At 48.8% G+C, this 23,771-nt stretch overlaps 1 protein-coding gene across 3 annotated transcripts; it reads right to left on the bottom strand.

Moving 5' to 3' along the window:
- Positions 1-215: 215 nt before the first annotated feature.
- Positions 216-17,767, bottom strand: ACVR1C (activin A receptor type 1C). 3 transcript variants are annotated; one of them, XM_075152615.1, is made up of 9 exons: positions 17,545-17,767; positions 6,660-6,666; positions 5,724-5,969; positions 3,228-3,458; positions 2,831-2,998; positions 1,873-2,029; positions 1,302-1,426; positions 911-1,041; positions 216-588 (listed from the first exon to the last, which is right to left on the bottom strand). In XM_075152615.1, the coding sequence occupies exons 1-9, from the start codon at positions 17,692-17,694 to the stop codon at positions 463-465; spliced, it is 1,341 nt and encodes a 446-aa protein (XP_075008716.1). In that variant the 5' UTR covers positions 17,695-17,767; the 3' UTR covers positions 216-462. The 3 variants fall into 3 exon arrangements, with proteins under 3 accessions (XP_075008716.1, XP_075008715.1, XP_075008717.1); XM_075152614.1 differs by lacking the exons at positions 5,724-5,969; positions 6,660-6,666 and having other exon boundaries at positions 17,541-17,767; XM_075152616.1 differs by lacking the exons at positions 3,228-3,458; positions 5,724-5,969; positions 6,660-6,666 and having other exon boundaries at positions 17,541-17,767.
- Positions 17,768-23,771: the final 6,004 nt, after the last annotated feature.

Genomic DNA, 23,771 nt, shown 5'->3' with positions numbered 1-23,771 from the left:
TACTGACAGCCCCTTTTCAGATTCCTGCGTAAAAATATATAAAAAGCTGGATTAAATTTGGTCTTTTACTTGGTTTGAGGATAAAACGTGTGGTTTCTCTTGCAAACAGGCATTAACCGATACCAGCTATTTCCAATACGTTTGGGGTTTGACTAGGATAAAAAGCGCAATAGTGAAAGGCAGTGTTACACTGTCGTGGTGTTTTAAGCTCCTTTTGCAATTAGCCTATGCCTAATTCACTTTAGAAAACCAAAGCAAGTCATTGACTTGCTGTATAAAACATGAACTACGAGTCAAAGCTGCCCCTTCCAGTGGCCAAATATGAAGCTAGATGTCAGTGCTCTGGTTTGGGCACTTAAATACTGAACCACGTTACGTGAGGTAGACCAAAAATAAAAATAGTATCACATGTTAAAAGATGAACAGAAGAATTCATTCCCCTCTCTTCTCCAGGGAGCTCCGTCAGGCTTTGGAGTCCTCCTGCACACAGAGCTGTGAAATCGTCTTCTTAATACGCAGCGCGGTCAGCCGCGCGGCGCCGTTGGCGTACCAGCATTCGCGCATTATCCTGCCCATCACTCGCAGCGCCTGCAAATCAGAAATTAAAAGAACAGGTCAAGAATAAAACCGTCACCTCCTGCTTTTAATTTTTTAAGTGCAATACTGGAAGAGAAAATATAGCGCTCTCAAGTGGTAATACAACAGCAATATCATAAATTAAGACTTATATTCCAGAGAGTTCAGCATTTAGTGCAAAGACAGTTTTCTCTGTATTGATCTGGGAGTTGAAGAAGAGCCAGACATCTGAAACACATTTAAATTCAGGAGAGGCTGGACATCATTTTGTCACACTGAAAAATTCTGTCTTAATTTAAATATGCTTTGTAATAAACTGGGAAACTGCTTTTACCTCACAGCTTTGCCACTGGTTTGGAATATTTGGTCTGAGCTTCTGCTCACAGACTACCCTTCTCATATCTTCTATCGAAGGATCAGAAGGCACAACGTCATAGTAAGGCAACTGGTATTCCTCAGTGATTCCTAGGAAAGATTTATTGTGTAGGTCACACAAAATCCAAAGTAGCTGCTCCAGAACAAACTCTAATGGTTTGCTTTTACAGGCAACGAGAGGGCACAGAGGAACGTCTGGGGGCACCTTGAACAACTGCTCCACAACAGACTTCTACCACCACGTACGGCCAAGATAACAGAGTGCAGGGGCAGGGACAGAGGTAACTGCTTCTGTTTTATTTAAAATAAAAGCGGCCTGGATTGCAAAATGCAAAGGCCAGAAACCTCACCTCCAACGGAGCACCTTCGGGCTATCTCCCAGTATACCAGCCCAAGAGAGTATATGTCTGCACGCTTGAAGGACTCGAAGATGTTCATGTTCATCACATCATCGAGTATCTCAGGAGCCATATACCTTTAAAGTACACAAAGGTCAGTTTGCTAGAGGGAGTCCGTAGAAAAGACTGCAGCTGCGCTGCTGCATGCCGGGGCCAGGGAGCAGCTGGTCCTGCTGGGAAAAAGGGAAACGGGAAACTCCTTTTGACAGCGATTCCGAGTGAAAGCAGGAGAGTTGGCCTGGTGATGAATTTAATGCTGCGGCTGCCTACACCCGCACACATCGCCGCGACTCCTCACGGCGCTGGGAGCGACGCCCTGACTACGCCCAGACACACGGGGTGACCGACACGCGACGTCCGCGCCGCAGAGCCACGCTCCAGCGGGGACAGAGGGCTGGGGCCTGTGGCCACCACTCGACGGACGCCAGAAGCAGAGGGGGAGGCCACCGACGGAGGAAAGGGGCGAGAGAAGCCATCCCCGCGGGGCGAGCCGGGCCGGCGTGGGCAGCCCGCCCTCACCCACCTCCTGGTCCCCACCCTGGGGTTCTGGGGAATGTCGATGGTGTTCAGCACCGAGTCGTGCTTCACCGCCAGGCCCAGGTCCGCGATGGCGCAGCTTTCGTTCCTCTTCACCAGGATGTTTTTAGATTTCAGATCCCGGTGTGCAATCGCTGGCTTGCCTGTTCACAGAAAGAGAAAGCGCTGTCAATTTTGGTAACAACAGTATGAATTTTAATATAACAAGCAAGGAAGCAAAACCAGTTTTATTCAACTTTGTTACCGTACCCTGTAAAAAAACATTGAGGCCTGTTTTGTATCAAGTAAAGCCCTGCTGAATGCCATCACATTAAAAAAAAACCTTGAGGGTGTTTTTGTTCCAATATCTGTATTTCAGGAATAAAACACAAAACCAGAAACTGTAAGTTCACCCTTCGAATTCATTCAGAAAATCCTTCGTTAGCGCGCCCCTTTAGCACAGCTGCTCCCAGACATCCACTTAAAGACGTGGAAGGAGGCACAGACAGCGAAAGGGGGGAGACTGTATTCCTATTCTCTGTTTATAGAATCATAGAATCACAGAATCATCAAGGTTGGAAAAGACCTCGAAGATCATCGAGTCCAACCGTCAACCCAACCCCCCCATGCCCACTACACCATGTCCCTAAGGGCCTCATCTGCACGTCTTTTAAATACCTCCAGGGATGGGGACTCCACCACTTCCCTGGGCAGCCTGTTCCAAGGCCTGACCGCTCTTTCAGTACAGAAATTTCTCCTCATGTCCAATCTAAACCTCCCTTGGCGTAACTTGAGGCCATTTCCTCTCCTCCTATATACTGTATCACATAGTGTTATGCCAATGCCGTTTGTTGCGGTATAAGAGTTTGTAAAATGCTTTACTACACCACGTCACCCACAAACATTTTTGCAAACACTGAAGTTCCTCAAAGTCCTGGAGAGCCGAGTGGAAGGGAAGCACTTGCCTTGCGTGCCGACGATCTCCATGTGGAGGTGCGCCAGGCCGCTGGCCACCGACAGCGCCAGCCTGGCCATGCCCTCCGCCGTCACCGTGCCTCTGTTCAGGTAGTCAAACAGGGACCCCTGCTCGTGGTACTCTGAGACAAGCCAGAGCTGAGTCCACGTCCCGTTATCTACCCGGAGGAAGCAAGATTATTCACATTTATGAAAAAGGTTAGCCAGGAAAAGCCTTCCCCGTTCCGTGGCCGGCTCAGGCATGCAAACGAAGGAGTTTGCCGGCCGCCGCGGCGGGAAGGCGCTCAGGACAGCTGCGAGGTTCAAAGGTACTGCAGATGGGAGCGGGGGCAGCGCAAGCAACTCGGAGACAGACACCCGGGGTTTCACACGCGACTCGCAGCGTACCCTTGTTATCGGCAGCAATAAAGCCCAGGATGTTTTCGTGTCTCAGCATAACCGTCTGATAAATTTCTGCCTCCCGAAACCAGGACCGTTCGTCTCTGGAGGAGAAGATTTTCACAGCTACATCTTCCCCGCACCATTTTCCACGCCAGACTTCGCCAAAGCGGCCTTTTCCTACAATTTCCTGCAGGACAATAGTCCTCGCGATTGTTCTTTGTACGAGCAGAGGTAAACCTAGTTTTAAAAGAAGAGACGGGTATTTGTGAAATAGTTCACCAGTCATTTTTAAATCACAAAGTCAGAGATTCTCCAGTGAGTTGTACTCGTGACTTTGCCCTCAAAGACTACCGAGGGAAAATCCCCTCCCAACCAAAATCTCCCACAACCATATATTTTAGTGTTCCTTGCCAGGTGAGCGCACGCCGCGTCTGTCGCTGGTACCACGGAGGACCTCAGTGCTGAAGCGCGTCGGGCGCCAGCTCTCCCTGCCACCAGCTCTGCGCAGACTGAGGACCGGCGCGCCGGGCTTTGGTGCGCGCCGGCGACAGCCTAGCATCTGTCAGTCTGCCGAGGGGCACCGGGACTCCCCCTCGCACCGGGACAAGCTCCACGGACTCCTTCGAGAGCCACAACAGGAATTACCTACCCTTCAGATAAGGGGGCGGGCAAAAGAAACAGAAAAGGTCTGAAAAACCGGCGCGTACGGCATGGCCTGCCTGGAACATAAGCCCAGCGTTGCTATTCTGTGGGCAAAGGAAGGAAGACTGGCTGCGGCCAACGCGTAAGAAGCCAGGACAGCCCGCAGTAGCCGTGCACTGGCAAATGCCGGGGCTGGACCTCAGCCCCGCCGGCCCCCACGCCGGGCGTCGCCTGCCGCGTCCCGGGCAGCCTTGAGGGGCTGCAGCCCCCAGCTCTGCCACGCCGCCCCGCCAGCCCTGCCCGAGGCCAGCGCGCTCCTCCCCTCCCGCCGTCCTCGGCAAACCACGGCACCGCTGTGCTTTCCAGCAAAGCCAGGAGACCCAGACGACACAGCTACCTTTCCTTCCCCAAACTCTACCTCCCTAATCCCAAACAAATTTAAAAACCATAAAAAAACCAATAAAAATTAAAAAGCAGGCCTGAACTACTTAATTTGGTTTGATATGGACTACAGTTTGCTTCGCAGTCAATTAGTTGATCTGTTCTGGCTGAAATTTTAAAAAGAAAAATAAATTATCATAGCAGTTTCATTTTGTTTTGCTAGCCATAATCCCCTGCCTCATTTGATTTGATACTGTATTTGTCTGGGACTTAAAACAAAGACCTTTTTTCTTTTTTTTATATCAAGACAACCTTGCTTTTAACAGAGCAAAATAATCGGCAGGAAAAATTATAGTTTGAAGGTCAGCTTATTCAAATTTATTCAAATTTTCCCTCCGGTTTCCGCCACAGAGCCCTCACACCCTGCAGCCGCCTCTGCCTCTACAGGGGCTCGTCCTGGCTGCCTGTGGCCAACCCCCGGGCCGCCTCCAGGCGGAGGGGAGCAAACTCGCCATTTGGCTGAAATCAGAACAAGCCCCACCGGTGCACAGGAGGCTCTGTGCCTCCACTGTGGGTCAGCCCAAATAAAGCCCTGTTACTAGCTCAGGGACGTCTATGAGCAGTTAAAACTTCAGGGTAAATAAAGCCAAAGTCCAGTCATTATAGCTGTGAAAAAACATTAGGGAAGTACAATAAATCAATCCTGAAGGGTAGGTAGTTCATGGAAAATAAAGTAAATTAAATTAAGCACCATTTATAAATTTTTCACTTATAAATAAAAGTAAGCACGAGTTACATATTTTTCAAGCGTATAAAAATTCTAGTTACAGAAAGCTGGGCTGTACACACCAGACACGCCACCAGCCTGATAAGCTGGAATTTTTGAATTCCCGCCTCATTTTTGCATTTCTTTGATTTAACAAGTTCTCAATAGCGATGGAGGCATCATAGTAAAAAGGATGTCAGAAATGGGAAAATATTAAAAAGGTTGGCGTTCTGCTCAAAACAAGAATTTGGAGTAACGTTATTTTGGCACCGCTATAAAGATTTTAGGAGCGGCATCCTGACTCATTCGGTTAAATTCAGTACCTTTTATTATCAGCTATGCCTCATCAGCCAGCAATGTTCTGTCTCACACCTGAAGCTGACTCCTGAATTAACTCTTTTAACTCTTCCATTCAAACAAAGAATCCAACTTTTGTAATTCCACAGAAAAAGAGCAAACAAAGCCCTATTGCTGCTGTAAGGTGTGGCCAAGCCTATCGCACAAAACCGCCCTTGACATAAAACATAGAGCCTCTGAGATAAGACCCCCACCTGCACCCTCTGCCCAGCAGGCGACGTTCTTCATTGCCCTACAAGCAAGGCGGCACGTTTGCCTTTGGTTTAAGCATCAAGAAAATTTGCTCCGAAAGTTGACAGCGAAGCAACGGCAGCCGCGCCGAGGCGAGGGCGGCGCGCAGGGCAGCCCCCACGTACCAGAGCCAGAGCCGGAGGTCGTCATGTCGTAGATGAGATCCTTCAGCGTCTTCCCGGAGTTCACCAGGTTGCACTCGGAGAGGGGCTCCTCCACGTTGGGCTGCTTCGCCCTGCCGCGGGTGCAGCGCCGGCCCTGGCAGGTGCATGCCACCAGCACCGCCGTGAGGGAGAGGACGCAGACCGGCACCGCCACCGTCACTGCCAGCACCACGGGTCCCACGCCGGCTCTGCCGGGAGACTCGGACGCTGTCGGAAGACACAAGGGAGAGCAGGGTGGAAGGAAAAAGACAGTAAGAGAAGGGCTGCGGGGCAACGACGTATTAACATTTACTGATTTCCCACAGTCATCCTGACCGGGACTGGCAGCAGCGAGACAGACCACATTTCTGTAAGCGACGGAGTCTTTTCCCCCACACCTTTTTTGCAGGCAGCTTGGGCTCAGGTTAGCCCTGTGACCACCACTGAACCCCACCATCTCGGACAGGTCGCTCCACCAGCAGTCCCTCAGGGAAACACCAGAGCAGAGGTTCAGCCACGCATGGCAGCGGCAGCACAGCGGGAGGTAAGGTGCCGTGCCGGGCACCGCCGCGCCTGCCCCCGCAACAGCCCCAGGAACGCGCTCAGACACGCCGACCCCTCCCCGCAGGGTACTGCCCCGCGGTGCCTCCACTTATCCGGTACCCAACCCACAGGGACTTCTCACAGCACAACGCGTCCTGGCCACCAGCTTCTCCAGCGAGCCCCACCCCGCCTCTCAGTACCATTCAAGACAGCAAACACCTGAAGAACATTTCCTTGCAAAACATTTCCTTCCAAAAATGCAGCAGGGACCCTACAGAGTACGCATTTTTAATCTGTTCGCATTGTCAAAATGCCATTTGTCTGCAGTTAGCTGGTCCCCCACCTCCCCCCCTGCAGAAGATCAAGGGGTAGGACCAGCAAGCTCCCTGCGGGAGCCTGACCGAGACGTCGGCGGGTGCACAGGGCTGCGCCAGCACGACCACCACCCCGACAGCCAGCAACTCGCGCTGCGCACACAGCAGCGCAGACGGCAGCTCCACACGCAGGTAATCTGCATTCAGCGAGAGACGCCTTACCGGCCTGACAACCAGCGGGCGCAGTGCCCTCCCCACACTTGAAAGTTTGTCTATAAATTTCTAAGCACACTGTCCCTGCTGAAAACAAATCCTTGGAAAAAACGACTTCCTAACACTTAATGCACACGGGAATACAAAGTTCTAGTAAATGAGGCACCAAAAGGATTTCTAAGACAGAACGCTTCCGGAACTTCTGTTCATGAAGCTGTATTTCACAAGGGTCAAGGAATGGGACTGTCCTAGATCATTTTCCATTTTAAAACTATAGGGGTAAAAAACGCATCAAGAATCTGTAAGAATACATTATTAAGATATTTACTTGCACGTGCACACACACACAAATCTCTTCATGCCCCCAAAATTGTAAATAAACTTAAAAAAAAAAACCAAAACAAAACAATCAACCAACACCCACCCACCCCACCCCCAAAAAAAACCAAACCCAAAACCAAAACAGAAACATGACGCAAAAAAAACCCTCAACACTCAGAATCACGAGTACCAAACAGTGGATCTCAAGCCTACAGAAGATTTAAGAATCATGAACTCCACACCATGCAAAGACACCCCTTAGCCATTCTAGAAAAGAAAAAGCCCCTCTCTCCATTTAGGCAAATGCTAAACAACGTGTATACTGTAATCTGAATTTTGAGAGGAATTGAGAAAGCAGCCTGATGGCCCTCAGCATTGACTGTTACTTTCCTCCAGTTAATATTACAAGAGAAGTACTTCTTCTTCAAAGGACTTGTCAAACCACGCACTCCATCATTCAGAAGTGCCAGGAGCAAAGCTGTGCAAAGTTAACTTGTTCCTTTTTCTTCTCTTCCTTACATTTTAGCACTATGCCCTTTAACTAAGTGAGAAAAGAAAATAAACTGTTAACAACAGAAGGCCCCATGTCTATTCACAGCGCACAATTCAAACCATTCTGAAAAGAAAGTTATTATGTCTTGCCCACGGGCTTTTCCTTTAACAGACTCAACAGTACCCTCAAGGGGTTATCCCGCAGGTTTGTAAGAGGATTGGCAAGCAGGATTCCTCCTTGCAACTGCTGCTTGCTAACCGATACACCGTGATTCCTAAGCTGGTTTTAATTATGTTTCCACATGGCAGAGATTTCCCCTGAAGCAGGTATGAAGCGCAGCAGGTACATATCCTCTATCGCATGAACTTTGGCACTGTTGCTGGGCACTGCGCCTTGCAGAGCTGCTCCTGCCGCGCAGGACGGCACGGCTGAGAGGCTGTCTACAGCTGCGAGGCGCCGGCTTTGTGCATGCCGAAGGCTGCAGAGGAGGACTGCCGCGCTACGCAGCGGGGTATGTAGCTGGTACGATGCGTCGCGGTGAGGAGTCGGTGTTTGGCATGCAAACCACAGCACTTCTAGCGCATCACCCAAATCAACGTCCTCACCCGCAGATCTAAGCGGATTCATTATCTATCGGCAGTTGCTGTTAAAGACAAACATGCACAAGATACTTACTATAAAATGTCAGTTCTTTCCACCAACGGCTGAAAAACAACATAACATGAAATAAACAAGATATAAAACTTTATTGTTTTTAGGCCAGTCCAAACAGTATCAAAGGAAAACGATCAGGAAGCTTTGAACAGCAACAAGCGAACCAGTGGGAAGACAGAGACTCAGAAGGGCGTCTTCGCAGACTGGCACACGAACTCCGTGCCCTGAACCGGAGCAGCAATTCTCCCTGCTGCAAGCAGCAGTGACAGGCACTCCTGCGGGGGAGCACTTGCTCCTAGCAGCGAGTGATCCTGAGCACCCGCAGAGCCCGTGGGTGCTGCACGGGTCGAACGCCAACAGGCAGCAGAGAGCAAGCAGTGGTCCCGTGGGACATCCTTCACCTGCGCCTCCTGCTCGTGCCCGAGCCCCACCGTACGCCCACATCGTCTTCTGTGGAGAGTCGTTTCACTTCACCATCACGCGGGCCACTTGCGGTCGCAGCAGTCCCTTCTCGCGGCGTACGCTCGCTGCCCTCCTGTATCCCCCTCCCAGTCCTTCCAGCTCCTTCCTTCTCTTCCTTCCTTTTTCGCAGCTTCCTCCATTCCAGAGCACCACTCCTTCCAGAAGCAACTTCCTAAAAATCTCCAGGTTTGTTCTCTTTTTCTTCACTTTCAAGCTGTTTCCTTGCAGTCTGGATGTTACAGGTGGCACACCTTTACAGGCAAAAAAAGAGTAACAGTTACTGTTGGCTTTCTTTTTATCTTAAAATTATATACATACCTACGTATATCATAAAACTTTCCAGGATCTCCTGAAACTGGGAAGCGTCTCTAGAGATACTTTGAATAGGAGAAAAGCCAAGTTCGCCAGGGGCACAATAAATTACTCCGCTAAAGCTTAGCTGTTCCTGAACCAGTTGCACATCACATTGCAACATCTCACCCTGCATTTAGGGAGACCGCACAGGCCATGATTTCAGACTGGCAGCTAATGGAGTAACTGGGTGATGACAAGCACGAAGCATTGAGGCATGGAGCAAAGCGAGGGGAGAAGTGTGCATTTCCACAAGCGCTCTTTTCATTGCAGGACATGCTCCCGACTCGCGATGAACCTAAAAGCAAGCACCCATTTTTGAAGGGTTGTTAATACTAAAGCCGTATTACTGTACTGGCTATGTCTACGCCACTTTGTCATACATTCTGCAAATCTAGGTTCGGCTCATAGATTTGCCAACAGAATTAAGTGAGACAACAAGGTGGTTTAGGCCTCTGGGACATGACAATTTGTAACTTGCAGTGCACTGTTTGTACACTGTAAACCGCCGAAACAGGTTTTACAGCAGAATTTTAAGGGGCTTATAAAAAATGCTCAGTACATCTTTAAAAAAAGCAACAAAACCATTTTTATCAGATAAAATGTCTTGAATTTTAACAGAAAAGTGATCTGACACATTTTTACTGAAAACATATATGAGCACAGTTTGTATCACTAAAGAACTGCAGTGCAGGCTTTGTGAGAGAACTGCATCAGAACTTAATCTTTAAGGATATTTCCCTCCCACATGGCATTCTGGGAGCCAGGCAAGCAGGGGGCAGGCAGGAGAAAGCGGCAGGTCTAGCAGGGACACGGTGAGCACAGCAGGCCAGCAAGCTCATTCTGACGCTCTGGGAAAAGGAGCAGGAGAAACCAGAGAAACCTTGGCTGACGCAGGAGGACGGAGGAGGGAGCACAGAGACAAAGACGCTCATGGACGTTCCAGGGCTGCAGAGCGAGATGCCAGAGCGAAGCAGAAGCAAAATTCAAAGACTGGCTCACATGCACTCAGGAGGGTCACATCCAGCATCAGGAATACAAACAGACGCCAGCTTTATGACTTATGCAGTGACAGTTGTTCAGAATAAAATCAAGTTCAGTGATGCTTACAGGTCTCCTCCAAGATGCTGCTAAGTTGAGAGCGCTCAAGTGCAGAAGGCAAGTTAGCAGTGAGACTGGAAGCTGAGGTGTTCGGGCCAGTTTGCAGGGGATTTCCACCGAGTTCCTGGGAAATGAAGAGATCCTGACTGTCTAGAGAAGTTTCTTGGAAGGAGTCAGACGGAAACCTTCTTTGTCATCCTTTAGTCTACTGGCTGTACCAAAGAAAGTGCGGATCAAGGCTGGTGGCAACTACTCCAACCCTTTCCAGTTCTTCACAGAGCACATGCGGGAGACTTGAGCAGTAACAGCACTGTGATTTCTGCTTTACACTTGGTTGTAGGCCATCTTCAATCCGACCCCTTGCAGCACGGTGTCCTGCAGCCAGCACCGCAGCCATGCCCATTTCTGGGCTTGCAGGCCATGACCCCTTGGCATCCCCGGGGCTTCCCACAGCACAAACACCACACAGAAGGAGTGACAAACAGCACAAGTGCAAAATACATGAGACGCAAGGTACAAACAGTAATTAAAGGCAACATCACCAAATAAGCCTGGTAATGTTTACAGCAGTTGTGCAATGTTAAGCTCTCTGGGAAATAAGAAAATCCCTCACGACTACCTAAAACCGTCAGACCAACACCATTAATCATAACATTTTGCAATCTGATTTCGAATGTACTATTCAATGACTTACTAATCGAGAATAGAAGCTGAAGACATGTTGCCATGTATGAAACAAAAATAGCACATCTGGCAATATTTAGCAATTTCACAATATGGTATAGTTATATTCCAAGTTCTGTAAACAAGAGAGTACTTTTAAGCAACAAAAAAAAGGAAGGATTTTTTTCCCTCCAATGGAAAAGACATTCGCACACACGTTTGCCTTGCTTTTGACATATAATGGACACCTTACAACTTCTAAGAGTCCTAAACTATGCATGTTTAAGTTCCTAAGCTGCTCAGAGAAAAAAATAATGTATTCGTTCCAACGTAGTAAGAAAATATATTGCATCTAATGGGGGGCTGTAGTCAGATATACAGAATACTTTTAAGCAATTTTAGAAGTACACAATTTGGACTAGAGTCTAAAATTAAGTTTCTCCAGCTTTCATCATGACTACAGACCCCATCACTCCTTTCAGGACATTCAGAAATCAGCTGCAAAAGGTCTGCAAGCACGCCCATCGGGGATACAGCTAGGAGATAAACGGATGCATTATCGGAATTGCTACTTCCCCCCTCCCCTGTCCCCAGCCCTGCCTTCTCTTCGCATGGCAGTATTCTTACCAATCCCTCCAGAGAACACGAATCTGGGATGGCCAAGATGGACAAAAGTATGTGAAATATTTGCAGAACGAGACATCCACAGAGCAGCTATGACAGGCTGGAGCTCTGCCCACAGGGTTTTTGTTGCAGAGAACCTCAGGAGATCGGTCCAGCTGGGGATCATCCCAGGAACTGCACCAGCGGTGCAGCACTGAACGGCACCGACGTGAAGAGGAAACTGGTTTAGTGCATCTCATGCAGCTCTTCCGGTCTCTGAGCAGCTCTGCACCACTACAACCCAAGCTGACAGCCCACGTTTTGGGTCACAGACAGCCAACCTCCTAACAGCCAGGAAGAGAACATCCGTAATTTAGAAGCTGATGTGTTCCGGCCAGCTGTTACTGGACCGAAGCACTGCTCACACTGCCCTACACAGGTCCGGCGATCACATCTTCTCCAGGGCCCCCTGGGCAGGCTCAGCCCACCCCAGGAAGGCTGGAAGGCACTAGATCCAGAGGGAAGTTGGTCACAAGCAGCTCTTCCTCCCCACTTTTTTTTTTTTTTTTTTTTTTGAGTCCTGACCATGCCACAGCAGGCAAGCTCATCATTTTCATTAAAAAACCAAAACAGAAAACAGTCAGCTAAATGAAGTTTCTGTTATTGTTTTGCAGCAGAGTAGTAACACGAACTGTTAATGTTGGCTGCTGGACTCTAGCAGTGGCTTTCAGAAACCATCAGTTAAGAGGAAACAAAGCAGCCACACAGAAGAGAAAAAAAAATCAAAATATTTCCCCTCCTCTTCTTTTTTTGCTCCATTCCCCATCCTCCCTGTTTTTATCTATCACAGACATTTTAGGAGAGTTACTGACAAGAACTGTGTTTTGTCCCTTCACTCATTGACCGGACCTTCCTTCTAACTCTATTCTCAGACAGAGTCCGTGCTGGGAACACAAAGTCAGACTTTTCACCCTGTTCAATAACAGACGAAGAACACCGAAAGCAAAGGAGAGGGAAAGCCAGAGCCTTGCCCTGAACCGCACCCTGCGGCACAGCCTGCGCACCTCTCTGCCCTCTGGGACCTGGGGAAGCTCTCAAGGTCCATAAACAATTAAAAGAGTTTCCTTACAATTTGTATTCAAACACTGGCTGTTATTCAGAAAGTTATTGGTTGAAGGCTGATTTTTCTCATTTTCTGGATTAATATGTACCTTACAAAACTTATGGTACAATAGTGTCTGACTTCTTTAATACTAACACATCTATGTATGCCATTCTCCTAACAGGACTTTAATGTCTTTAGGCATTTTCAGACAGGTAAAAGAACAGTAATTACTTGTTCGTGCAAAACCTATAGACAGTATTAAAAAAAAAAAACCCACAACCCACAAAATACGAGAATCTTGCCCAACAATTGGTCTAATCGGTACCACTCGTCTCTCTTGGCAATACGTATATACTCAAGGGATTTTTCTCTTAGGAATTCTATTGTATTTCCCTTTCTTTCATCCCAGTGTGTGTCACTGCAGGTGATATAAGGGCCATTTGTGTCTTTGCACAGTTTGGGCAATAGGAATAAAGAGAGCTGGAAGTTACTTATTATACAGTTTTTTAATCCCACTATTAGCTTAATCTGGTTCCATAAAGCCTCCTTTCTCCTCTGACTCATTTTCCATTATGCAAATACAGAACAGAAATTGTATGCTTTTTATCTCATGTTCTAGAGATGCTGCTGTGCCAGGTCACCCAAAACAGAGCAGAGAGGAGACCATTCTTGCTGTGTGATGCCTTTTGCTGGAATGACAGAGGTACTTTTGAAGGAAAAACCCTAAAACCAGAGAATTCTTTGTTGTGCGGAAGTTTCCCACCAACTCACGGACATGCGGCTGTACACACGGAACACACCCCCATGTTCTTCCTCAGAGAGGCTGACATTTTCTTTAGCCTGCCTCTGAAAGCAGCCCGGTCAGAAAGCCCAGAATCCTGCGACAAATTTGCAAACCCACCTGCACCCATCCAGCCCCAATTTTCAGCATCTGTAAAGATGGAGACTTAATACCCAGCATCAGTAGGTGCTTTGAGATCAAGATGTTAGCACGAGTAGCAACATGAACTTTTCTCCACACATCTATAGATACGCAGACAAAGCCACCAGAGCTCACGAAAGTCCTGTTAACTATATCTGGTAACATGTAAAGCGTCTGAGCCTTCACGCTCCGGTTCAACAGCTGCTGAGCCGCTGCCTCCACCTAAGGAGGTAACTGAAGCCAACATCAACATTGCTGCTTTGGAGAAGGGATGGGAAGCCAGTTCCCCAGCCTGTACTTACTCTTCCTGGGGCCAAACACCACTCTCCACCGTAACCAAATATAAGCATCGGTTATACGAAGCTCCAGTATTCTGCTCCAGGGCTGCAGTAAAGGTCTGTCATCTATGAACAGGCTTGCGAGTGGGGTAAATCCCGCTCACAAGTGGGGTGGGGGCAGAGATCACAAGCACTGTCTCCCGGGTCTGAAATATGGCCTGAAAATCCTGAGAGACACAAGTCTACAACTGGAAGAAGTCTTCTAGATCTTATTAGCAACTCCTCAAAATAGTCTGTTACATGCTGAGGTGCGCAGAGGCAATTTCTCAGAGAGAGAGATTCACAGAAAGGTCCGTCGAGGAAGCGGCATGCGGGTCGTTTTCCGCAGCCCTCTCAGGGCGCCCGCTGACAGGGGCAGGTCACCTCAAGTCACCCGCTGGAGCAGAAAGTATCCCAGTTAAAATAGTTGAAACCTGGAAATAAAGTCAGGGTAACACAGGTAATTACTGCGAACTAAACCCGCGCTTTGAAACTTAGCACCTGTTAATGCAAAATACTGTAATGAAATCCCTGCCAGCAACAATCAGTATATAAAAAGCAGATATCCAGGTTGAATCTGTCCTTAAAAATGTGTATTTTCACACATTGTAAAAAAAAAACAAAACAAACAAAAAAACCAAGCACAAAAAACCACCAACTCAAACCAAGAGCAACCTCCCCTCGTAACAAGAGCTCTGCTGCTGACTGAGGCCACCCACAGATTTACTACCGAAAGTCATGCACGGGCGATCAAACAAACAAACTGCTTCCCCTTCTCCAGTCCCTCTTCACACGTTTACACCGTAGGCCCGCGGTAACGAACAGACAGCCGCGCCGAAGCAGGCCGGCACGAAGAAGAGCCGAGGGACAGCGGGTGCTCCCGGCGGGCGGCCGCGGCAGGGAGAGGGGCGGCCGCGGCGGGGAGAGGGGCGGCTGCGGCGGGGAGAGGGGCGGCCGCGGCGGGGAGAGGCCTCGCCCGGCCTGGCCCGCACTCAGCGGTGGAAACCAAAACCTTCACACCGTCAGTGAGATAACAGGCTAATTACTGAACCTGGAACTGCTGCCGGGTTTTGTCAGACCAGCTGACAGTTCCATGCTGGTTACTTGCTGTGGTGCCTCCACTTTAAGCTTCTTGCCCTCAGCCAGAGAGGAACCCAAGATCCGGATCTGGATTTCTGAGTGCCATGTAAGACCAGAAGTGAAAGAAATAAAAACGCAAGCTGAGCAAGGAGTTGCCTAAACACTCGCTTTGGAAACAGCCGTGTCCCAAGCACAGGAACGCACCTAAAAGGCAGCCTAGGCAGTGGCATTCGAACCGCCTTTCCCCGCGGCAGAGCCCGCCGCCGGCACGGCAGGTACACCTCGGCCCGAAACCTGCCGACGCCAAGAGACGGGTGCTGCCGAGGGCCGGGACAGCCCAGGCTGGTGCAGCCCGGCTCCCTCACCTACGTGCTCAGCTGTACCCCTTGGGAAGTTTATTTTTACCGGGGCTGTCCTGGTTTCAGCTGGCATAGAGTTAATTTTCTTCCTAGCAACAGCTACTATAGGTGAGCGAGCGGTTGTGCAGTGCTTAGTTGCCGACTGGGGTTAAACCACGACAGGGGCCCAAATGAAGCTTTCTTATAATATGAATTATGTGAAGAAAGGCTGTCAGAAAAGACCAGCAAACAAATAACATTGGCACTGTTCAATTTTCGACCAACATGAATTCCCCCAAATGTTTAGAGCAAAGGGCTCAGGCTAAAAATTAAGTAATTAATTTTCTCTGGTATTGAAATATGAAACCAGAGGTTTTGCAACAACCAGTTCAAGCACTAGGACAACAGACATGCCTCCACCGCTCCTCTATAAATAGCAGTTTTCTCCCAAGATTCCAGCATCCCAACTTGAAAAAAAAAAGCATGGTATTTTATTTCTACATTTCTAGAGCATGACTACTGTTAGTATCTCCCTTCTGTTGTCAACTGAAAGAAAAATACTTAAATATCTTTATTCCTGCCCCAAGCAACAGGTGAGATTAGATAGCGGGGCACAGACCTCCCAGGGTACAGCCGCCTCAGACGTCCACCTAGGCTGGCTCCTCCAGAGAGGCTGGTGGGAACTCACCTTCCTCTGGCAGCATCCAGCATCTGCCTGTCCGCACCGGGAGACGACGGTCCCCAAGCTACCGCAGCAACTCACTCCCCCATGCTCTGCCCTCCTGTGTCTTATATGATATAGCAAGTGCGCTTCCATTAACAGCCTTTTAAATTCTGTTAAGTACTATACGATAGCAGCTTAAATGCAAGTTATAATCGTAAATTATGTATTAATTTGCATCTTTCTTACCTGTAACACCTCTCACTGGTATAAGTACATAAAAAGGTATCATCTGATAAAGTAGTATATTTTACAGCTTTTTCAAAAAAGCCTGGATTAAATACAAATCTTGGAAAGAGTCAAACAATAAAGCCTAAAAATAGTATAAATATTTATTTTTAAAAAGCACTGAATCAACTTCATTACACAATTTTGAGCCTGGCAGATTCAAGTATTGCACCAGCTGTGTAATACACAGAGCTCCTGGAAGTGCAAATCTTTTTCCTCCCTCTAATTGGGACCAGGAATCTTACACTTTCGCGTCCCTGCTGGGCAAGAATCAATGATACCGATCTAACACCGAAGAAAAGCTGCCTTACGAGCTGCTAAAATGAACTGCAGAACCCCAAAGTTCAGGTCAGACTAACAAGATTGCTGAAACGGCATCAGCCAAAGACGTCCCCCACCAATGACCTGGTGTCCTTTGCCCCTCTCGCCCCCCCGCAGAAGACCCTATGTGCCGTATGACCCGTACCAACAGAGAGGACACATCTGCCTCCCTGACCACAACAGAGCCACTGCAAACCCCTTGCTTCTAATGCACAGGCGCGCCAACATACGCTGCAGTAATTGCTCATCAATGCATATCACAAAGACATGGCGCTCGGTGACACAGACTGGCCAAGGACAACGAGGAGAGTGGCTCCTCAGGCGCTGGGGGACTGCCCCATCACGGGTCAAACCTCACCGCCAACCCAGACACTTGTCTGTCCGAAAACACGGGGGTGCATTTCCCATATATAATTCACAGTCAGCACCTACAACTAACCACCTTCTTTCCAAACCTCTCTAGTCTGAATTCTTACCCGAGCCATCTGAAGCAGGTCTTTCAAATTGTGTGCAGAGATGTCTGAGACTGTAAAACTTCAGGCAGTTCAAGGTCTTCATTACTTCCTTGTGATGCACCAGTTAACAGCTCTCAGCTCCTCACAATTGCTAATTCACAGCTGCTATACATTGCTGATCCATGCCCCATGGAAAGTCCCCAGTACATCAGATACCATCTTCCTAACATCTAGACTAACGCCAATTCAAATCACAAACTCCCTTAAGACATTCCAGCCCATAAAATCTGTGAGGTTACAAGTCTGTTTCCTGCAGACACTTCCTTTCATCTTCACAGCTAATGGCTCGTGGGATACCAAAGACAGTATTCGGAATATCTTTAGGAGATGCAAGAAATTCACTTTTCCCCAGAGTTGCAGTTTAGATTTTTCCTGTCTGCAACAAGTGGGGAAAAAAATAGCTACTGTTTTACAGACAGCCTTTAAAATCCCCATTAGCTGGCCCTCACGGTCACGTCCTCTGCACAGTACTTCTGCACTCTCAAGCTGTCACACAAGCGCTTGAACAGCGTTTTGCACTCGGACGGCACTTACCGACGGGCAGGCGGAGGGTGATGTTGTTGCAGAAGTCGGTGTAGCAGCACTCGGTCTTTGTGATGTTCTTGGAACTGTGGCAGAAGACCTGCGCGTTCAGCTCCGGCAGGGAGACGCAGGACTTGATCACCTCCTCCCGCCCGTTGGTCAGCATGACCGAAGCCCAGCAGGCACCCTCCGTCTGGCAGGTGAAGTTGGTGTGCTCGCACAGCTGGCACACGCACTTCAGACCTGAAAAAGAAGTTTCCAGCTTTCGTGAGAAGACCCCGGGAAGACAGACCCCCACGGCAACCGTGCCAGCTTGTCTTGCCAGTCGGCCAAGGCTAGCCGTTTCACCACGAGCGCGCCGCGGGAGCGCCAGCGCAGGTCCCATGCCAGGGCTGTCGGCTGTGCCGGTGATGGGGCTCCCGGGCTGCAGGAGGAAGCCAGTCCCGGGAGACCCCCGACAGCACAGGTCCCCCACACCCACAGATGACAAGTTTTTAAACCAGGTGGTCCTTGGTCACAGGAAAGTGTATAGCATCTGCCTCGCGTGGTGGAGAAGACTGACCACCCCAAGAAGTTGCTTCTGTGAAAGCTGCCTTTTGCCTAGGCGGGGAGACGGAGGTTCAAGTCTTCAGGTTTATGTTCTCCTACGGACTCAAGACACCACCTCAGACAAGGCTCAGGACACACACGTGGGCACGTGCTCCATTTCGAGATGTATATTTAGACAGAGCTACGTTCATTATGTGCTGCATTTTAAATAATGCCAACCAGCCGCTGTTTAGGTAGCTGTGCTGACTTCCCAAAACACGGCCACCCCTCACCTGTGCCAGCCCCCCCCCGCACTAGCAATACGCACGCCTTGCCAGAGCCGACTGGGTTAGAGCAACGAGTCTGAGGAACGGCCAAGATGGAAAGTCCCGGCACACGCCACCCAACGCCCTACAGACAGACACGGCCAGTAATGACGGACTCTTCCTCCCCGTGTCTTCTGAGACGATGCACCTTCTTCAGGCACACAAACCGCTGTCCAATTTCTTTTGGTGCAGAAGTCTGATGACTTCCAAGCTTTGCACGTTTTTAACATTATCTTCATGTTTTACCAAATCAAACAGAAACACATTTAATAACCACTACACTTTTCAGGCTTTATTGACTCTTCCTTGGAAGAAGAGGAGGAAGCCAAAGCCACGTCATCTCAGTGAAACACCAGATGCCAAGAATAAATTTTTTTGCCTTCCTTCTTTTCTTCACCTGCTTCATGGCAATTTTTGCTTGCTTCATGCCAAGTTTAGGAGCCCATGTTAGCAGTGATACAAGAACCAAGACATCTTAACCTTGGGCTGAACGCAATTTCCACAGGAAACACTTCCTTAACTGCACTTTATGATTGTTTCTCTAAAGAACACTTCATTTTAGAGTACAGAGACTTGATCTCTTCAACTTTTGACTTAAACAGGTCTTATCCCACCACAGGCTTTCCAAAAGGTGTGCATTCTGTACACCTTCCCAGGTCAGTTATAACTGCAAGATTGAACACTGCTCTACTTATGGGAGCTAGGGTATACAAAAAAAGAAGTAGTTTTGTCCATAAATCCATTTCTTTGCAATGGGGGGGTGTCCCACACCCACGGCTGAGGAGGAAGGTGCGATGACCGACGGCTGCGGCAGCGCTCGCCACGTGGCAGGAGTGGCAGGGACTCGTCTCAGTCTCCGGAGGAGACAGCCATCAGCGCGAGTCTGATTTCTGTTTCTGTGACACTATTTGTTTTCTTTACAACCGTCTTCATCCTGTGCTACCCGTCTGAAATAACAGCTTGTAGTGTTTATCTTCAGCTCAGGCCCGCAACAAACTTCCTCGGCACCATATGTTCGTGTTTATCTTGGATGCAGGGTACCCTAGGAACCATATCACTGTCTGTCTGCTTCGGCTTTCTCTCAGTATGGGGAGCGAGCACAATCAATCACCCAGCGACAGAACAGGTGAATCTCTTCCTTAAAGACATTACCGTAGTCCTAGAAGAGATGCCAGGAGCAAGACTCATCAGATCCAAATAAATAAGAGATCTAGCAGAAGAAAAACAGACACATCATCACCAATACTGCAAAATAAAAGCATTACTTGAGGAAATGAGTATGAGACTGTCGCAAGCGTCTTCAGTGTTTCAGACACGTCATCATGCTGTTTTTTCTCCCCCTTCTCATGGTCTAAAAATAAAATGGGACACGGTCTTTACGTCGTCATCCACAGTAGATAACTGACAGTTTTATCCGTATTCCGGTATTTTGCAGATTGCTCGAGAGAGGAGCTGATCAAAACTGTCACTGCAAGCCCTGAACAGCCCCAAGGGTATTCCTCTGAGCACCGTGAACGCAGGGTGAGAAAAGGATGACAGAGGAGCCTTAGGCTCTGTAACCGCACTTTGACCAAGCTAAGACAGTCACTTATTTCCAGAATGAAAGGGGTCTTGCACCACCTCGAGCCTACCTGTAACCAGAGCTGCTGGAAGCCACGCGGGCAGACAAGCCTGACGGGTGGCTCGCTTGGCAGGGAAGGCAAGGGGTGCCACCACTTGAAGAGCAGTATTTTCTACTGTTGTATTCAGAGACCATTCTACTTTGCTGGATGTCCTTTTTTCTTTCTACATCACCTATAGAAAGATTCTAACCCCATTTTTCCTCTTCTTTCTGAATATGTTGCTCGAAACGGACTTGTCTGATCTACTGCCCTCAACTGCAAGTTCACAGACCTATGGAAATCAGCCCTGTTCCCCGCAGAGCTGTTTCTGCGAGAAGCCGTTATGGAAACAAGAACAAAAAAAAATTTTGGGTCAAAATTCTCAATACAACCCAACCACATTATTATTGCTTCTGAAAGCAAAAGCATTTGGCCACCAGATGACAAGCTGGGAGGAGCAGGGAAAGCAGCATGTTGCACTCAATACTTCCAGAGAACTTTCATGCCCACTGGAGACTAGAAATTCCTGGAGACCAAGATGGCTCAACAAGCATTCCATCTTCTCCTTCGGAAATACCGAGCTCACAGAAGTCATGTGAGTCAGGCACACAAACTTCTGCCGGGAACACTACGTTCCGTTCGGAAGAGGTGGAAGAGCAGATGAAGAAAAACTTGTCCACACCCAAAAACATTACATCCTAAAAAACTTTCTAATGTATGTTTGCCATACCACGCTTGAACTGTTGCCTTTTTTAACCATTCCTTTAAAAAAAAAGCTGAGACCCACTGCCCCAGCGGGTACAAATCCTTCTCAACCCAGCTCCTGCCAACTGTCCTATTCCAGTCCCGACTCTCACCCTGTCCCAGCTCCCGTCCCCTCGTCGTCAGGCAGCTCCAGGCTCCCACTGCCACCTCATCCCAGGGGCTGTCCCCAGGAGTGCCCACAGCTCCCCTCCGCCGCACCCCCTGCCCACCTCTGCCCCTCCCCAGGGGCTCATGCTCACTGTTCACACCGTGCCAGTTCCCAAAGCCTCACTGACGCATCCTCCCCGTCCACACGTCTGCTCCTTCACCCCCTCCCAGTTCCTGCTTTACTGCCCTGCTCCCGGTCCCGCTTTCCTTCCTACGGGCTTGCCAGCTGCAGCATTGGCCCCCACAGCCTCTCAGTCCCGGCTCCATCAGACTCGTCCCCCACCTCTCGGCCAAGGCTTCGTCCTCCCCCTGCTCGGGGGCAGCGGTGCGAGCCGGGGCGGGGGAAGCACCGTGCTGGCAGCACCGCGCAGAGGTTTTTCTGCTCTCCGTTACTTCTGACAGCCCTGCGCTAGCCTGCATCCGAGATCAGCTGCTCCAGCCAAGTCTTCCGAAACCGAGACTCCCTGGGCTGGAACAAATTTGGGCTGTCGGGTGATGCGTGGCAGAAGTCAAACGGACAACACCGTGAGAGCTGGGAGTAACACACAGGTGGGCAAGAATGAAGACTTCACACGTCTCTGCTGCTGACAAGACTCAAAAGGGTCCTACCAAGAGGTGGAAACTGCACTCCCTCCCCCTTCAGCCTCATATTTCAGATCTTCCTGGCATTATCTGCTGCCATTGCTCACCCAAGGTTAAATGCTGCCAAATTTCAAGCCCTTACACAGGGAAAAAAAAAAAACAACCAGAAAAACAGTGCAGCTAAATCTGTTCAAAGACAAGATCAACGTTTGAGTTGTGGGCAAGACGAGTCTCTCTCTTCCCAGAAAATTTACATAGACCACTTTTAAATATAATTCTACAAAAATAGAAGCCTAAGGTTCCCCAGCTATCTGCCTGTGCCACTGGCTAATTTCTCACATATAAAAAAGGATAGAAACCTCAAAACAGATACAAATACTTGACCTTGTTTCCAAGAGCATTTATGTACATCAAGAATCCTTTGCAGAAAGATGATCTTAAAATACAACCATAAAAGTACAACTTTTCTGCACCCGTGCTATTTCAGCTGCCTCACCTCGGTGGAATCAGGAGAAAGGAGCCTGGGCCCTTCTGAACATGCCCTCGGGAAGTTCCTTGCTTTTCCTGCTCCCAGTCCCGCTGGACAGGGGTAGGTGACAAACCCCATCAGCTCTCGCATCACATCGCATCGCACGTAGCTCCTCTCAGACACTTGTACAACCACTCGAACTCTGTCGAGCCTCGATCACCATCCCCACTGACATCCTCCGGGACACGGGACTCACCAGAATTTGCGACTTATCCGTGTTGATCCACTAGACACATCCCAGTGCTGCTCCAGTTTATTAATGAGAACTTCCTCTGTTACCCTTTCCTTTTTATGGAAAAATTGTCCATACCCAGTTCTACAACCTAGCAATGTATTTCAAGCTTTCACGTTACACATCTGCACAATTTCTGCTCTAATTTGACTCCATTGCTGTCCCAGAGAAGCTGGCAAGATGCTCCCCCCAGTTTACAGACCAAAGGGATAACAGCACGATGACGAATGTCTCACAATGCTCAAGCCAACACCACCTTTAAACCATGCTTCCCCTCCCAAGTAGCCATTCTACAGCACGAAGGAAGAGGAAGAATTTGCAAATATTGACTGAAATTCTGCAAATTCCTACATGCAGCAAGAAATGCTCATTCTCTCCCTGGGGAAGGCGCCCCGCGCTGCTCCAGCTCTGTTCCCAGGGACGGTCCTGGCAACATTACCAGCGACGCACTGTCACGGGGGAAAGCCGGGACTTCCACCGCCGTGGAAACCAGAGAAGTGGAATAAGGTGATTGTGAAGGAGTTAAAGGGAAAAGGATCAAAGAGGCAGGAGGAAATGTGCTCCCAAAGTTTCAAAATAAGGCACTCTCTAATCCAGTAATGAACATGACTCCTTTATTTACTCAAGCACAACAATATTTCCCTTAAAACATTGCATTCTCTGGTTGAGAAATTAGGAGAAAGTGAACAACTGAAATATGCCATGGCCTCAGAGAGCTATGTGAGGCATCCAAACTTGGTTACCAATGGTTACAGATCTCCGAGCCTGCAATCCTCCAGCAGTCATTAACAAATTTGTCCTGAGTCTCCCCAAAGCACCGCACCCCCCGCAGAGGCTGCACCCCTGTAAGGACCACGAGCACGTTGTCCTGCCGTGAGGGCTGCACAGCCCAAGGCAGGGCCGGGGGCAGGAGAGGACACGCCGTGGGTTCCCTTCAGCGGGGACAGCGGTTACAAAGCCAGGCTGCACGACAGAGGTGTGCAGTCCCTCCTGTCTTCCAAGGAGAAGGGGAGCACGTGGCAAGACCCAAGTGAAGAACAGGCGGCACTAACAGCCAACCGAGGCGACTGGGAAGTTGGTTTGCAAATTGTCAGATACACGAGGAAAGCAACTTTTAGATATAGAGACCACAAGGAACAGGTGTTCCCGGGTTTTAGCATTTTTAAGTAGTTTTCAAGGATTTTTTTTCTGCTGTTATTGCAACAGGAGTTGAGACTATATAGCAATTTCTTGGATGAGACCCACTATGAATCAAGGACAGAATGGCCTGCTGTTCAGAGCAGAAAATAACTGACATGACTTACATAAAAAGCAACCTTTTTTTCTTTTTAGTTTTCAATGCAACTGTAAGAAAACGCACAGTACAAGCAAACATGCTGTGCAATTAACTCACATAGTAGGAGAACTGGGCCAGCATCTGATTCACAACAAATCAACACAAAGATGCACAACAGAAGTTTGGGTTTTTTTTAATACTTCCATCAGTTTTTCCTCAAGTGTCAGCTTCAAATACGTGAATCACTAGATTCACTA

This window comes from Calonectris borealis, chromosome 6 (assembly GCF_964195595.1).
Source record: "Calonectris borealis chromosome 6, bCalBor7.hap1.2, whole genome shotgun sequence".
NCBI classification, from domain to species: Eukaryota; Metazoa; Chordata; class Aves; order Procellariiformes; family Procellariidae; genus Calonectris; species Calonectris borealis.
This window is presented reverse-complemented; position numbering and strand designations above follow the sequence as displayed.

Excerpts from the sequence above, each read along its gene's own strand:
- ACVR1C (XM_075152615.1), bottom strand. The coding sequence starts at position 17,694 with ATGCTGACCAACGGGCGGGAGGAGGTGATCAAGTCCTGCGTCTCCCTG. Across the intron at positions 3,459-5,723 it reads GACCTCCGGCTCTGGCTCTG|GTTTACCTCTGCTCGTACAA; the intron begins GTACGTGGGGGC and ends TTTTAAAACTAG. Across the intron at positions 589-910 it reads ACCAGTGGCAAAGCTGTGAG|GCGCTGCGAGTGATGGGCAG; the intron begins GTAAAAGCAGTT and ends TCTGATTTGCAG.